The sequence below is a fragment of the Telopea speciosissima genome, chromosome 2 (genome assembly GCF_018873765.1).
Source record: "Telopea speciosissima isolate NSW1024214 ecotype Mountain lineage chromosome 2, Tspe_v1, whole genome shotgun sequence".
Lineage (NCBI taxonomy): Eukaryota > Viridiplantae > Streptophyta > Magnoliopsida > Proteales > Proteaceae > Telopea > Telopea speciosissima.
Genome location: NC_057917.1, coordinates 26,615,153 through 26,632,894, shown reverse-complemented (window position 1 = coordinate 26,632,894; position 17,742 = coordinate 26,615,153). Strand labels below are relative to the sequence as shown.

Here is a 17,742-nt window from a genome sequence, read left to right as displayed (position 1 = left end):
ATTTTGACAGAACGAAAACTGTACCAGGAAACAGTTAAGTTGGGGTAACAGTTGAAGATTGCAACAATGGCAGGAGTTAACAGGAAGATATCAGCTTCATCAGACAGGTGTCACACCAGAAAATCAAAGCAGGACAGCTCCTTTCAGCTTCCTTCAGGTTCGCTTTCTTGCTTTCCTCTTCATTTCATCTGTTTCGGTCTGTCTCTGTGTCTGCCTGTGAAGATATGGTTCATTATGTAACCTTTTCTGGTGTTTCCAGAAACAGTTACAACAGTCTAGCCACTCAGGGTATCCAAGGGAAACACTAACAAAGGAAACCAAGAACAGCCATCAAAGGGGAAACAACCAAAACCAGGGGGAGGGGACTAAAATACATTCAACCGAAGAGGGGGAAACAAGATTACTAGAAAAAAAAACAGAGGGGGAAACAAGAAAAGGGGGAGGGAATACAAGAAAACAAGCAGGGGGAGAAACAAAGAATAAAAAATATGATACAACAAAACTAGGGGAAGCGAATTCTGCTGAAATGGAATTTTTTTTTCTAATTTTCTTTTTGAAGAGTGAATTCAATCCAAACAACCGTGGGAGTTCAATTATGTTACAGAGGAACAGATCCTTGCTGAGCATCAAATTTGCTCCAGGGCTGTAACAATTTTCTTTGATTGCTAATTATATCAGTGCCAATTCTTCTGGATTCTGGCGATTATCTTTTGATGCAAGTCTAACATTTTCAGGATTGCTCAAGAAATTATCAGTAGTCTTATTGATTGGGTTTCTGGCATGGGCTTATCAAGCCATTCAACCTCCAGCACCCAAGATCTGTGGCTCTCCAGACGGTCCATCTATTACGGCTCCTAGAATTAAACTCAGGAATGGAAGGCATTTGGCCTACAAAGAGAACGGTGTCCCAAGACACAAGGCAAAGTATAAGATTATCTGGGTTCATGGCATCGATTCTTGTAGACATGATGTGATGGAGCTATCTCCGGTACATCTTTCTCTACTTGTTTTTTATTTTTCCATTCTTTTTCTTTACTTGGATTTCCAAGTTTTATCTTTCTAATGGGAGGATTGGTTAATTTCCTTGTGTATATCTCCAGGAATTAACTGAAGAATTAGGCATCTACTTGCTGTCCTTTGACAGAGCTGGATATGGAGAGAGTGATCCCAATCCAAAGCAAACAGTGAACAGTACAGCTTTGGATATAGAAGAGCTTGCCGATCAATTGGGACTGGGATCCAAATTCTATGTAATTGGGTTTTCCATGGGCGGCCAAGTGGTTTGGACCTGCCTCAAGTGCATTCCTCACAGGTAGGTGTTGCTGACTCTGTACTTTCCTTGGTCCATGTATTTATCCAGCTTCTTAAGTAGAGCAAAAATTGGAGAAGGGAAAATCCTGATAATCATACACATTGGTAGTAATGTTGATCTAATACCAAATTCAACCAAAAGCAAAATTATGAGCAAAGCAAACACAACCAAAACCCTAGGTAGCAAGGAAAACAAAGGAGATTTTGGAAACACAATAGATAAGCGTGAATGATTGTCTAGAACAGAAGAAGGCATTCGGTTTATCAAATAACATGCAGTGAGAATAGCATTACACCAGAAATGTCTAGGAACATGCATACGGATCTTGAGAGACCTAGCAATTTCTAATAAGTGTTTGTTTTTCTGTTCAGCGACCACATTTTGTTTGGGAGGCAGTATAAAAACAGTTCGTTTGATGAATCATACCATGACCTGTCCCCCTATTTGAAAATAAACAATTAATCATATAAAACTTAAACACGGGATATGTTCCCACACTTCTTTGGCGGTGGGGTGGAACATTACATTGGCTACAATAGCATGATCCATGTTGTTCCATAACCATATATATAAGGAGGGCGTCATTTTCCCATATCGATTCTCAGGAGGATCAAACTGAAGATACTTCAACTTTCCTTTGGCATTACTATAGACTTTAACAGCCTATATCCATAACAAAAAATTATCAACTCCATTGAGTTTGATAATGGTGATCTGGACATTGACATTGTCCGATGTAGTTTTGGGATCAGCTATCATGCACACTAAATTAGATCACCAAACCCTGGGCAGCAAAGAAAGAACAAGATTCTCCCCAAAATTGAGTGAAAATAGATAACAGCAAAGGTTGGAGTTAGATGACCTACAGATCTCGATCGGATGAGATTCTAAGTATTGGAAATTAACCTCAAACCTGGTTACCCAAATGCACACTAAATTAGATCACCAAACCCTGAGTAGAAAAGAAAGAACAAGATTCTCCCCAAAATTGGGTGAAAATAAATAACAACAGAGGTTGGAGTTAGATGACCTATAGATCTGGATCGGATGAGATTCTAAGTATTGAAAATTAACCACAAACCTAGTTACCCAAATGCGCAGCAGAATTTGGATTGGGTATTCTACCTTTGCATTCAAGTTTGAGATCTCTTCCTAAAAACATATTCAAATTAATACGGGAAACATAGGTTACCTGAGAACCGCAAGTGTACTTTCTCCTCCAGATAATAATTCTTCCACACTTGTACAACGAAAGGATTTGAAGAAGATCAACTATTGAATCTCCAAATCAAAGCAAAGTCAACACAAACTTTCACCAACGAGTTAGGGTTTCTAAAGCCCTAATCACAAACTCTCACTCACAGAAGAACAAGAGAGTGGGGAGAGAGAAAATTGGTCCAGGGAGGGGGCTCTGGAAAATTCGGCTAACACTAGTATGCCCCCCTCCCTTTTGATGTCCTTTTATATACAAACCCTCAGGGTTGTATTAGGATTCCAGGAAAGTGAATAGGAAACTGTTGGTGAAGGGAAATTTAACTTGTACTCCAACTTGCTTCTAAAGAGAAAAGAGGTAGAATCTAAAAGAGATTTTGTGATATTTTAATTATAGTCAATATTTATCAAATAAAAAATTAATGACCATAAATAAAATATCACCAACCTATTTTTTATTTTTCAATTAAATGTCATGTATAATTAAACTCTTTAATTTGCATATAGGATACTCCACTAAATAATATCTCATGATGGACTATAGGGTATGTAATTAAATACTGTCAAACCCCAATCCATCGTACATGTATTTAATCAGAGATCATAACCAGATGACCAAAAATATGATTAAACATTATTTAAAATAAAATACTAATATATTTAATAAATAGAAATAAATTTTGCAAACCATTTACAAAAATGCCATTAGAACCAGATTTCTGTCTGATTAATCACATGCTTTCTCTCCACTTGATATTCTCCAATCAAGGATAGTGGATTCCATGTTGAGCATCTCTTTTCGTTCATAATGTGCAATCACGAATCCAACATACATATATATAGTTGATGTGACATCTACCATTGGTGTACCAAAACCTGCAATGTAACATCATAATGATAAGTATCTCTTAGGTCAAAGGGTCGTTAGTGACAGGTACACATGTCTCCTTAATTTGACAGGCAGTAATACATGTGAGAATTTGTATCAGATTCTTTTTCTATACACACATTATGTGTACTTACATATATACCCTAAAAAACTTTTCTAGTGACATACATTGTATTAACCATATGAACAGGATGTTTGGTCCTATCCCTATTTGAGAATTGTTATGGGTAAAAATCCAGGGAAAAAACTTATAAGCCCATAAATAAATTCATGCAATAAAATAATATTAAATTTATTTATTCCAAATTAACCGGGTTTGATGGACACAATCCACACACTAAGTAGCAAGGGAACAATGCCCTATAATATCAGATAGTGGAGAAAATCGATTACTACAAATCAGAAGTTCTGATGGGCTTCAAGTCTGGATCGAGTGGACCCGTTTAGAGTGTCAGCAATGCCTTAAAAAATTAATGAGATCTGCTGGACAGATCAAAAGTAATTTCAGATTCTTAGATCTGAAAAAATACCCCGAAACAGAGTGTTGCATGGAGTGATGGAAAACTGTAATTCCTGAAGCTTAGCAAGTTGGATCAGCTTCAAACTGAATTCAATGGCCCGATAATGTAATTGAATTCCAAAAAAATCACCAGAATCTGCTGCAGGTTTGTAGAAGCAAAAGGAACTGTCTTCAATGGACAAAGCACTCCATGATAATCAAAGGATAGATAATAGAGACCCTAGTTTGTTATTAAACTACCATTAACTAGGGCCTAAGATACATATAAGGCAGCATTGGTAGCTGCAACCCACGAACAAGAAACTGTTTAGACCTATTCAAACTAGAATCAATTATACAGACTGGTTATTGAAATAGATCTAATACCATATGACAGAACCTAAATCAATAACCAGTCTATGTAAGAGCTTAAAGATTAGAGAGCGAGAAGAATATGGATGAAGAAGGAGAAGGCTAAGAGTCTTAGCTGTAGTAGAAATCTATCTAGGAAACAGAAGATAAGATAAAAGTACTAACTAAACTTACTGCCTAAGACATAACACGATGGAGACAATTCCCCTGTAGTGTTTTGTACACAAATACCAAAATATGTACCCCCACGGTACGTAGGTTACATAATAGTAATATTGATCTAATCCCAATTTACCCAAAAGCAATTAGTTTTAAGTTGTTCAAGGTTCTAGTTATTGGTTTGTTTCGTAGACGAGTTGATTGAGTCTATGCACTCCTCTCTATCTTAATGTTTTCTCAGGTTCTAAATGTTTTAAATGGAAATTTGTACTTACAGGCTTGCAGGGGCAGCACTAATTGCTCCAGTTGTCAATTTCTGGTGGCCTGGCTTGCCGACCAATTTAACCAAAGAAGCCTACATGCAGCAACCAGCGCGGGACCAATGGACACTAAGGGTGGCTCATTACACCCCATGGCTTACATACTGGTGGAACACTCAGAGATGGTTTCCTGCTTCAAGTATTGTAGCCAATTCCCCTGAGATTTATTCTCGCCAAGATAAAGAATGCATTCCTAAGTTTGCAATGAGAGAAAAGTACTCGGTATCTCTTTTTGCCAATATCCTCTTTTATATGTTTTTCTATATCTCAACTCAGACTATGCCTTCATGCATCTCAACCAGAGATTTGTTTTATATGCATAATGGTAGTTTGTAGTGCATGCATGGGTCTCTCCTCCCCCTTCTCCTTCATTCACTATCTCTATAGCTATATCTCCACTTTAACATGGAAATAGAATGTCAACTGTTTGCTGTATTGAAAATGACATAAGCTGGTGCTAACAGAACAAAAGCATTGTGGTAAGGAAAAAGAGATGAATTAGTGAGTTTCACTACAAATATTTGTGTGGAAAATGGTAAGTACCACCAGTTGGGGTGGAACTTCGGTATGGTACATTGGGGGACATTAGCTGTTAAATTGGTCATGTTTAGACAATACGTGTTGTTGTCCAACAAAGGGCATAAAATGTGTGTCCAATACAGCAAAAATTTAATGAAATGTCCTTTTCAAGTAGGTTCTTATTCTTGCAAGCTGAAAAACTACATACAGTTTTTTTTTTTTTTTTTTGATGAAAAAAACTACATACAGTTTTATTAGTATACAACTTGTTTTCAAGTATTCTTCTCATGTATTGTTAACTTATAAGCATATTATATTTATATTTGGTTTTGCGAGTATGCTGCTTGTTTTCAATTGCTTATTGGATGGTGAGACATTTTATTTTATTTTATTTTATTTTTTTTTGATGAACGACATTTTATTTTATTTGGAATGACTCTTACTGTTGGAAAATTAACTACCAACCTGATTACCCGAATATGCAGCCGAATTTGGACTGGGTATTTTACCTTTGCATTCAAATTTGAGATCTCTTCCCATAACATATTCAAATTAATATGGGAAACATAGGTTACCTAAGAACCGCAAGTGTAGTTCCTCCTCCAGATAATAGTTTTTATACACTTGAACAATGAAGTGATTTGAAGAAGATCAACTCTTGAATCTCCAAATCAAAGCAAAGCCAACACAAATTTTCATCAACGATTTTGGGTTTCTAAAACCCTACCCACACACTACAACTCACAAACGAACAAAAGGGTGGGGAGAGAGAAAATTCGTCCAGGGAGGCGGCTCTGGAAAATTCCGCTAACACTTTTCTTCCCCCCCCCCTTTTGGTGTGTTTTTATATATACATCCGTCAGGGTTGTATTGGGATTAATTCCTTTATTCACTGTCCTAAAGTGAATAGGAAATTGTTGGTGAAGAGATCTTTGACTTGTACTCCATCTTGCTTCTAAAGAGGGAAGAGGTACAAAAACAAAACAGGGACTGGCAAGGCCAGAAACAACAAATAAAAACTGCCAATTCAAACCCCCACCTATGACAATGCCATCAGCAGGGGGTCAAACCACAGACAAGAGAAGAAATAAAAAACTAGACAAAGGGGACACTAGCGCCATCTGAATCTAGGTCTTCCCTGAGCATCATGCCTAAGATCCTCAACAACAGAAGCAAACCAAGACACAATAGGAGTAGACAATTCAAATTTTGCAACTGAGTTAGCAAGGAAATCAGCCACAGGATTAACTTCTCAAAAACAATTAAAAAATTTTCAATCAATGCTCCCAATGTAGGATTGAAGGCCTGACCACTGTTGCCTAACAACCACGAAAGCATCAGCTTTGAAGCCAAGATCACCACCGTAGCCGAATCACATTCAACCCAAACCTTAGAGAGGCAAAGTTCTCTAGCCTGATCCAACCTAATAAGCAGCACCCTAAACTCTACCTCAAAATTTGTAGAAACTCCAAGGTAGGACAGAAAAGAAGCAATCACGTTGGCATTAGAGTTCCTAATGACACCACCAACACCCGCCTTCCCAAGATTACCAAGCGAACAGCCATCAATATTAATTTTAAACCATCCTGGTAGAGGCGGACACCATTAGACATCTAAGAGGGCTTGTGGTTTCACCTGTGGAACCAAAATCTGTTGATACCTCGCACACAACAGATCCGCCACTAAAGAACCCTATGAAAGATTTCTAGATGAAAACTGAATACCGACACTCCAAAAAGACAGAAAACACAGATTCTTCTTGTAAAGAGCATAAGTCACACTTTGAAGGTAAACTGATACCCTTTCCCTTAACCTTGTCATCACCAGGAAGCTTGTCATGAAGGAGCTTCCAACCAAAAATAGAATGGCCAGGAAGGAGGTAGGAACCCCATACCAACTTCGACCATCTGACCTTCGGATTAGCAGTTCTGAGAGCCTCCCAAGCTGATTTTATAGAGAATCTGCCTATAAGAGATAACGACTGTTGGAATATGGAATTAGAATTTCATTCACATTTTGTGTAATCGGTTACAAGGTACATATATAGAGGATCCTTGGATCCAAAGAGATAATATTCTCACATGTGATAATAGGAAAGAAATCCCATATCACATGTGGCTATACAGGTAAGCAAATATTCTCAAATCAATGTAAGTATAGTAAGAGTACAAATGGAAGGTAGTGAAAAGATGGAAGGGAACAAATATAGGACGTTCCAAGAATGTGAACGGCTATATTTGTCAATACACCCCCTCAAGATGAAGATCCGGTGTGCCGGAGCTTTAGCTTGTCTCTCATGAACTAAAATCGGACGGACAGCAGTGCCTTTGTCAAAATATCCGCGATCTGATCATGGGTAGAGATAAATTGCACTTGGAGTGATTTGGCAGCTACTCGTTCACGAACAAAGTGGAAATCAATTTCCACATGCTTGGTGTGTGGATGAAATACGGGATTTGCTGACAAATATGTAGCACCAATGTTGTCGTACCATAAGATTGGCGCTGTGGGCTGGGGTATGCCTAGTTCCTGGAATAGTGCCTGGAGCCATATCAACTCAGCGGCCGCATCTGCAAGAGCCTTGTATTCGGCTTTGGTGGAAGAATAGGATACCGTTTTCTGCTTCTTTGAATTCCAGGATATCAAGTTCGGACCCAAAAATATAGCATAGCCCCTAGTGGACCTTCGATCAATAGGGCTTCCTGCCCAGTCATCATCAGTGTAGGCCTAAAGGGTCATAGAAGTCGACCTTTGAAAGAATAGGCCGTGTAACATGGTACCCTGCAGGTAGCGCAGGATCCTTGTGACATTGCTCCAATCTTCAGTTTTAGGGGAGTGCATGAACTGACATACACGATTTACTGCAAAGGCCACATCCGGTCTAGTGAGAGTGACATACTGCAGGGCCCCCACAATAGACCTGTAATTGCTTGGATCAGAATATGGCGCACCCCCTGAATCCGATGGCTTGGTGGATGTAGGCAATGGTGTACTAATGGGCTTGCAATCCTTCATTCCAGACCGAGCCAATAAATCAGTGATGTATCGTTTTTGGGAGAGAACCAGGCCCCCTTGTGTTGGATGGGCTTCAATGCCCAAAAAATAATGTAACGGGCCCAAGTCCTTGATTGAGAATTCCCTGGCCAAGCTGTCAAGAAGAGCTTTAATGGTTGGCTATGAGTCACCAGTAACCAATATGTCGTCAACATAAACCAGCACATAGGTCACTGAACCACCCTGCCGAGAAATAAACAGTGAAGTATTAGTTTTAGAGCCTATAAAACCAGTGGAAAGTAGGAACTTGGACAACCTTTGGAACCAAGCTCGTGGGGCCTGTTTAAGTCCATAAAGAGATCTGTGAAGTCTGCACACATGATCTGGATGGGACTTGTCTTCGAATCCTGGTGGTTGGGGCATGTAAACTTCTTCAGCCAATTCCCCATGGAGGAATGCATTTTGTACATCAAGTTGCCGTATGGGCCAGCCCTTACACACGGCTAAAGAAATGACAGTCCGAATAGTTGGTTGCTTCACCATAGGACTAAAAGTCTCACCATAGTCCACCCCTTGCTATTGGTGAAATCCTTTGGCCACGAGACAGGCCTTATACCTCTCAATAGAACCATCTGCTTTCCTTTTGATACGGAACACCTACTTGCAGCCAACCAAGTTTTGATTCGTAGATGGTGGTACCAAACTCCATGTGCCATTGTGCAACAGAGCATTAAATTCCTCAGTCATGGCCGTACGCCAGTCAGGTCTTTTTACAGCCTGGGTAAAATAGGTTGGTTCAATGGGTTGGGCTTGGGAAGTGGGTAGGGCTGTGAGCGCTGTTTTGTGGGAGCGCAAGCGCATAGGATGATGGGTAGGCGGCGGTGGTGGGTGTGTGGTGGTTGTTGGACCCGAATAGAGGTCCAAAATGGATCGGGTATGCTAGGGTGGAGAGGTGGAGCCGGACACAGGGCTCGACAGAGGGTTTATGGAACTCACGGGTGGTGATGGTGGAGTTGGTGAGGATGGTGGTGAGGATGAGTGTGGTGATGGTGGTGAGGAAACGGCCTGTGGGGGCATGGCATAACAGTGTTGGGTAGTGATGTAGTGAGGTTCCAGATGAGAGAAGAGGGGTAATGGCGCTGCTAGGGTCAATGGCTCCAATGGTGGAGCTATCAGTAACATTGTCTCCAGCCATGGAGAAGAGAGAAAGAAAAAAAAAAAAAGAAAAAAAAAGAGAAAAGTAGAGGATGAAGCTCGTGTGAGCAGTTAGGCTCTGATTACCATGTTGGAATATGGAATCAGAATTTCATTCACATTTTGTGTAATCGGTTACAAGGTACATATATAGAGGATCCTTGGATCCAAAGAGATAATATTCTCACATGTGATAATAGGAAAGAAATCCCATATCACATGTGGCTATACAGGTAAGCAAATATTCTCAAATCAATGTAAGTATAGTAAGAGTACAAATGGAAGGTAGTGAAAAGATGGAAGGGAACAAATATAGCACATTCCAAGAATGTGAACGGCTATGTTTGTCAATAACGACCAGCAGCAAACATCTTCCACCTGACTAACTGGGAGTGGCAAAGATCGAGCAGCCTCAAAAACACCCTTCAAGAACATAATAGATACGGGTGGAAAAGCCCAATGACCATCACTAATAAAATCTTCTACCTTGGATGAAAGCCCTTGAAAAATAGACGGCTGCAAGAGGGCTGTCTCCACCATAGACAAAGGACCAACCTAATAATCATGCCAAAAAAGAATTTTGTCACCTTTTCCCATAACCCACCGCACCTTGGACTTAATAAAACCCCACATCTTTCTAACACAAGGCCAGATCAAAGACGATTTGTCACCCGTCTTCAAAGAACCATCTAAATTAATAAATCTCACACGAAGAAAAGTGTTAAGAGCAGAATTTTCATGATTGACCTGCCAAACCAGTTTACACAAGCACGCATTATTCACATCTTTGGGTAAACGAATGCCTAGCCCACCCTCTACCTTGAACTTACAGACATCATCCCATTTCACTGTTATCTTCTTAACTGTGTTAATCTCCCCCATCCAAATAAAATTCCTAACCCACTATTAGACAATTTGATAATAGTCTCTGGCCACCAATACACAACAAAATTATGAATAGAAACGCCTGCTATCACCGACTGCACCAACTCCATTCTACCCGCCATAGATATGAGCCTGCCATGCCATCCTTCCAATCGGTTTTTGATCTTATCCAACATAGGAAGCAGACAATCTTTACACACCCTTCCCTTGAAGATGTCTACTCCAAGATAACAGGTAGGGAGAGAGCAGACAGGGACACCTAACTGCTCAAAATAAATCTTTTTTTTTTATGGGGTACAACCTTCCCAAAAAAGAGTTTGCTTTTTTCTAAATTAAATCTCTGACCTAAGAACTCTTGGTACTTCAAAAAGAAAGAATTTAAATGTCTCAAACACCTGGCAGAGGCATTCATAAAAATGAAAATATCATCAACGAACATCAAGTGACTAGGCACACTCCCACCTCTGGGACCTGATAGCGCCTTCATTTTCCCCTCCACCTAAAGTTGTTTCAAACCACGAACAAAGAACCTCCTCAGCCAAAATAAAGAGGAGGGGGGAAATCGGGTCCCCTTGGCAAAGCCCTCTTTCCACTTCAAAGAAACTCATAGTGCCACCATTTAAAAGGACCGAAACTCAAGAGGAGATCAGGATCTGATGAAGCCACATAATCCACTTCTCTGAAAAACCAAATTTCTTCAAAAAAACAAATAAAAACCTCCACGATAGGATGTTGTAGGCTTTCAGAACATCCAGCTTAATTTCCATACCTCCACCATGAACTGACGCATTAAGAAGGTTTGCCAGTTCTGAGGCCAACCCAAAATTGGAAGAATTAATTTTCCCTTTCTGGAAAGCACCCTGTTCCTCAGACACCATCGTGGGAAGGTAGTTAGATAACCTAGCAACCATCACTTTCGACAAGGCCTTACAGAAAAAATTTGCCATGCATATTGGCCTGAACTTGTCTAAAGAATGAGCACCCTCCACCTTGGGAATTAGAGTTATAAAACTATTATTCGCATCATTTTGGTTTCTTCTTGTAGAGAAAAAGTACCTAACATCATTGCAAAATTCCTCATCAACCAAATCCCAACATCTCCTAAAGAAAGCTCCAGGGAAATCATCAGGTCCTGGAGCATTCTCTAGATTTCAAAGATCCCACACCACATTTTTTTTAATCTTCTCAACAGAAGGAATAGCCTCTAAATCAAGATAGTCAACACCAGAATTAACCTTAGGGATGCAATCAATAAGATCAAGGTGATCATGCAAGGGAACTACCTTGTGAAAGTTCTCATAGAAACCCGCCATGAACGAAGCCAATTGCCTTTGATTGGAAATCATCAAACCATCTTCCCTCTTCTGAACACAAATATGGTTTTTGTCCTCTGAACTTTGACCGATAAATGAAAAAACTTAGAGTTGCGGTCTCCAAGTTTCAACCATCTAAGTCTTGCCTTCTCTGCCCATAGCTTCTCGTGGTGCTCAACATCCTTCAGATAGTGAGTTTTGGCGTCCGCTTCCTTGGCAAACAAATCATCACACATCCCAAGCTCTCTATATCTCCCTGGATTGCATCTAAGGCAGATTTAGCTGCAGCAAGCTCTATATCAATGTTAGGGAAAGCCGATTTTGCCCAAGACTTCAAGGCAGGTTTCAGCCTTTTGAGTTTTTGCAACAAGCAAAAAAATAGAGTCACCCCTCACCTCCCTATCCCAGGATTCCTTCACCACATTGATGAAATCAGCATAGTCGCTCCAAAACCTATAAAACTGAAAAGGTATATTAACTGGTTTAGACACAACCTTCGAAAAAATAACCAAGGGAGCATGATCCGATCAGGAGCGATGAAGGACCCTATGGCAACAATCTTGGAAGAAAAGAAAGCCACCTTTAATTGCAAAAACTTCGATCAAGAACCACTACAATTTTACCTCTACGCCTATTATTAGTCCATGTAAGTTTCATACCCTGGGACAGAACAAAGATCAAATCACAAGCATCAACCATGGCTTGAAACGCTGTTGCCGAACCCAAATTTAACCTGGCAGGATCTCTCTTTCCATTAGATTGTAAGGTAGCATTAAAATCCCCAATTACCGCCCATCGAAGACCAAGAGAAGACAAAGCCGCCAAATCCGACCATAGATCCCTTCTCTTCACCCTGAAACAACTTGCGTGAATCATAGAAATCACCACCTTCTGCCCCCCACTCAACCAGAATTGAGAGATGTTGCTCTGACATGCTAAGAATCAAGGGGCACTGTAATATGGATTTCCACACGATCCATAAATTCGGCACCTTCTCAGACTGGACATTATGCACTAAATCCGCCGCATATCCCAACTTATTCACAAATTAGGACGGGAAACAATTCACCTCAACCATAGGTTCTGCCAAACAGAAAACAACATGAGTGAACTCCCGCAAAAATAATGATAAGGCCTTTGCAGCTGCAGCCTTCTTCATCCCACAAATATTTCAAAAGAATATTCGCATAATAACTTCGCACCTAGGTCACCTTGTCAGACATTTTGGTCTGACCTCCTCCAACCTTTCTCTTCTGTTGCCCGATATGGGTAGTTTGTGCAAGAGAGCCTCTTCATCAATCTCTTCTAAAGAAGAGTGACCGACTCTTCCACCCCGAACCACTGCAGTCGGTAAAGAGGCCACGACTGACTCAGTAGCACCTTGTTTGTCCTTCGACTTTCTTCCCGCACGCGAAGACGAAGCAACCTGAGATGACGAAACATGACCACCCCACATCATGCTACTGTTACCCCCGCGGCCAGCTGCACGACTGACAATTGGACTTGGACGACAAGAAAAAGGGGAGCATGAATTCTGGGATAGAGAATCGATCCTAGTAGCCTCCACAAGCGTTGCATCTTCATACTCTCCCTCAAAGGAACTCTTCCCATCTAATTTGCCCACATCTGACCTGGGTAGATCTTCATAACCCATATCCACATTCTAGTCCGACTCCACCATATCAGACCCACGAACGTGAAGGACCAAACTACCATCAATAATGTCGTTCTCAATTACCAAAGCAACCTCCAATGCTAATTGAGCCTGTGTAGAGATGGTGTTATTTCCTGTATTTAAACTCTTTAATTTGCACATAGGACACTCAAATAAACAGTATCTCATGATGGACTATAGAGAAAGTAATTAAATACTGCCAAATCCCAATCCATTGTATATGTCTTTAATCAGCGATCATGTGATCATAATCGAACGGTCAAAAATGTGATTAAACATTATTTGAAATAATATACTAATTTGTTTAATAAATAGAAAATAAATTTTTGTAAATCATTTACAAAAATGCCACTGGATCCGGATTGTTGTTCAATTAATCACATGCATTCTCTTTACTTGATATTCCTCAATCAAGGGTAGTGGATTCCATGTTGAACATCTCTTTCGTTCACGATGCGCAATCACGAAACCACACACCAATATTTAGTCCATGTGACATCAACCATTGGTGTATCAAAACCCGCAATATAACACCGTAACAATAAGGATCTCTCAGGTCAAAGGGTTACTAGTGACCCGGGCACACATTTCTCCTTAATACAACAGGCAGTAACACATGTGAGAATTTATACCAAATTCTTTTCTATACATACACATTATATGTACTTACATTTATGCCCTGAAAACAACTTTTCTAGTGACATACAATGTAATGATCATGTGAATAGGATATTCGGTCCTATCCCTAGTCGAGAACGGTTTTGGGTGTAAACCCATGAAGCAAATTTATAAGCCCGTAAATGAATTTATACAATAATAATAAAATTAATTTTATTTATTTCAAATTAGTCGGGTTTGATGGACACAATCCAACACTTACTACTTATCATAGTGCATCAGGGAAAGAGTTTGATACATTTGCCTTAGAATAAGGCTGGACCATTTTTTTATTTTCTGGAGAATGGATTACAAAGATTCTCAGAATTCTGACAAATTTTTTTCAGCTGATACAGACCGTGCATGAGCAGAATATTCAACTACAGAAAAAACCCAGATGACCTTATACAACAACAAATGGCCCACAACTAAAGTATGGAGTAGAGAGTGCACAAAATTTTTAGTTGTATGGAAACCCTCCCTACAAGTGTACCACAAGTTTTATGCTATTGAGAACTCTTACCATCTATGTTACTGGGAGACTTCAAAATAGGAGCTGCACCCTTCTACTTTGGCAATTTTGGATAAACTGATTGGTTCATACTTGAACTCGTGTCTTGGCAGCAAAGCTTTTATCCTTGCATCAAGTGTTGGGCCCCGATAGGGTTCACTGCTTCTTAAACATTGTTTGACACAGTTTACCATATATGTGGATTGCTTTCTTTTCATTAACGGTAACACTCCTCTCAATTTTCATCGTTTCAGGCACAAGTCAACCAGCAAGGGGAATTTGAGTCCCTTTTCCGTGACATGATTATTGCATTTGGAGATTGGGAATTTGAACCAATAGGATTAGAAAACCCATTTCCACACAATGAATGTTCTGTCCATTTATGGCAGGGAGATGAGGACAGGCTTGTATCGGTTGCCTTGCAACGCTATATTGCTGGAAAGCTCCCATGGATTCATTATCATGAGCTAATAGGTTCAGGTCACATGTTTCCTTACATAGATGGTATGAATGATGCTATTACAAAGGCACTCTTGCTTGGAGAAAAAGTAGCCTCCTAGACATGTAATTCTCCACCTACCTTCCTGACTTTGAATTTTCTTTTGGTTGTTTCCAATCTTTTTTGCCAATTTTTTTTTTCTTTTATCCTTAGAGCTTTTCTACATTGTGTTATTGTATGAGAATAGGATTTTAAGAATGGTATTTTCATGGCTCTTGGATTATGCTGAAGAAATGGTTCTATCAGCCGAATATAGCATCACCAGCTTTACTTGGTGTTATAGTGAATATTTTCCATTCCTTAACAAATTACTCTCAATGGAGAGTATTAATAGAGAATACAAAATGTGGGATCCTTTTTAGGATTTATACAAGGTAAGTAGATAAGAATAGATACATAAAATATGAAATCTAGATGTGGTGAATAACTAGGAGCCGAGTTGTCATTCCCGTAGGGAATCCATATCATATGTGGATCTCTGATGAGGTGTGAAATCTGGGTTTCCATTCTCAGTAGGAAACGTGTTATCCCTTGTGCAAGTCAAGGGAGAAAGACCAATATATCCTCAATACACTCCTTCAAGGTAGAGATTCTGGCACGCGAATCTTCAGCTTGTCACGGAGGAATTGAGAACGTGCAGTGCCAAGGGCCTTGGTAAATGTATCCGCCAATTGATCCTTAGTTGAAATAAATTGAACTTGTAGGCATCATTGAGCAACACGATCTCGAACACAGTGGAAAACAATTTCCACGTGTTTAGTGCGCGCATGGAACACGGGCTTGGCAGAGAGGTAAGTGGCACCGATATTGTCACACCAAAGGATGGGTGGGCCAGACAATGGGTGTGAATTCAGCTAGAGGAGGGGGGTGAATAGGTGAAGGTTGGAGAATTAAAAAATTATGCGAAAATAACCAAGTAGAGACAATCAATAAACAAACAATAAATAAAAGAGAGACACAAAAGATTTATAGTGGTTCGGCCAACACGTGCCTACATCCACTCCTCTCAACTTAGAGAGAATTTCACTATAACGAATCTTGAGTAAGAGTAAGAGAACTCAATAAAAACTACTCTTGAGTTAATGAGCAAGAGGACTCGATCTTCTCTTGATTCCATGCAAGAGGACTCAACAACTACTTATGCAAAGTAAAAGTGAAATACTAAGGGGTTTAGAATTACCTCAAACCTTAGTAAAAATATATGCTACCTTTCAAAATATGCAGCTTGAATGCAAATATGTATGAAGGGAGCTAAGTGAGATTGAATGCCTTGGATTGATGCTTGAAATCTCACTTGGGAGTGACTTGTTCTTGGAGACTCTTAATTATGATTAATTGTAGTGATTAGAGCCTAAAACAAGTGATTATTTATCGGCAAAGAGGCTTGAATTCATTAGGAATCTAAGTATGAAACGGATTCCACAATCCATAAATAATCTGGTATGCTGGATGCTAATCCAATATGCCGGATCACCTAATTTCCTTTTTAAACAAAGGAATAAACGCTCAGATAAAACTCAGTAGTACACTGATCCAGTATGCTGGATTCTAATCCGGTATGCCGGATCAGGGCAAAAAAGTTGGCAAAGAGGATCCGATATGCTGGATCCCCATCCAGCTTGCTTAAGTGAGCTACTGTGACCAATTTCCTGAGATGCCTATAAATCTGGTATGCTGGATTCTAATCCGGTATGCCGGATTGGGCAATTTCAGTGTAAAAAATCCCTTGTAAGGCGGGGTTTGGTTTGGAAGGGTTCCATCACCAAAATGTCACATGTCTAAGGGGTCAAATAGCCACCTAAGGATATTCTAAAATGATGAATGCGTGCGTGTGTGCATTACATCAATTGTGATTAAAATTACATATGTATAATTACAAAGTCTTCAAATCTTCAATCTTCAAAACATGCTTTTAGCTTCCAAAGTTTGACTTCCAAGGCTTGAAGTGTCTTTGAGCAATGTTCTTCTTTGTATGTTCTTTTATATACGCTCCCCTCACTTGGTGCTATGCTTTAATCCTAAAACACTTAGAACACAAGCATTAGTTCAAGGATGGTCTTATTTGTTATCATCAAAACATCTATATCATCATGGAGATGACTTGGAGTGTATAGGGCCATTTGCATTTCCCTAACAATCTCCCCCTTTTTGATGATGACAAATAATCCAAAGAAAAATGGAACAAATAACAATGAATAGAAAACAAGAACAGAGAACAATTTCATTTATTAAAGCATGTTGATTACAATAAGTCAATAAGCATAAATAAGCATAAAATAAATAGCTAGCAGTTCCATTACAATTCATTCCAAGCTCAATACTTCTCCCCCTTTGTCATTGTCAAAAAGAGGGGCATTACACATCATGCACTAAGATCAAAGGGTGGAAGAGGTGGAATAGAGCTTGAGGCACCGGGAAAAGGTGGTCGAACTCCTTGAGGAGTGGCTCCCGGTGTGTCAAGAGAGAGATGGCCAAGATTGAAAGCAAGAGAATGAATGGCATTAAGGATTTTGTCTTGGCGCACATTTAGATTGTCAAAACCGGTCCTCACATCATTGCGGAGAGATGTCACATCCTCTTGAATTCGTTATTGACCAAATTCAAGTTCTATGATACGATTATTTGCTTCGTCCATGTAATCATCGATGCTAGACACCCATTCTTGTAAGGAAGCCGGAATGCCTTCTAGATCTTGATGAGGAAGGGGTGCATTCTCATCCAATTCTTCTTCT

The 17,742-nt window shown here is 39.7% G+C and overlaps 1 protein-coding gene across 1 annotated transcript in view; it reads left to right on the top strand.

Moving 5' to 3' along the window:
• The window catches only part of LOC122651295, a 38,858-nt gene extending 23,710 nt beyond the window's left edge, over nt 1-15,148 (top strand). Inside the window, exons 2-6 of the mRNA XM_043844630.1 lie at nt 47-157; nt 735-988; nt 1,101-1,312; nt 4,721-4,985; nt 14,766-15,148. Coding sequence (XP_043700565.1) covers nt 67-157; nt 735-988; nt 1,101-1,312; nt 4,721-4,985; nt 14,766-15,071 — 1,128 coding nt within the window. The 5' untranslated portion in view covers nt 47-66 and the 3' untranslated portion in view covers nt 15,072-15,148. The remainder of the gene's footprint in view (nt 1-46; nt 158-734; nt 989-1,100; nt 1,313-4,720; nt 4,986-14,765) is intronic.
• The last annotated feature ends 2,594 nt before the right edge of the window (nt 15,149-17,742 follow it).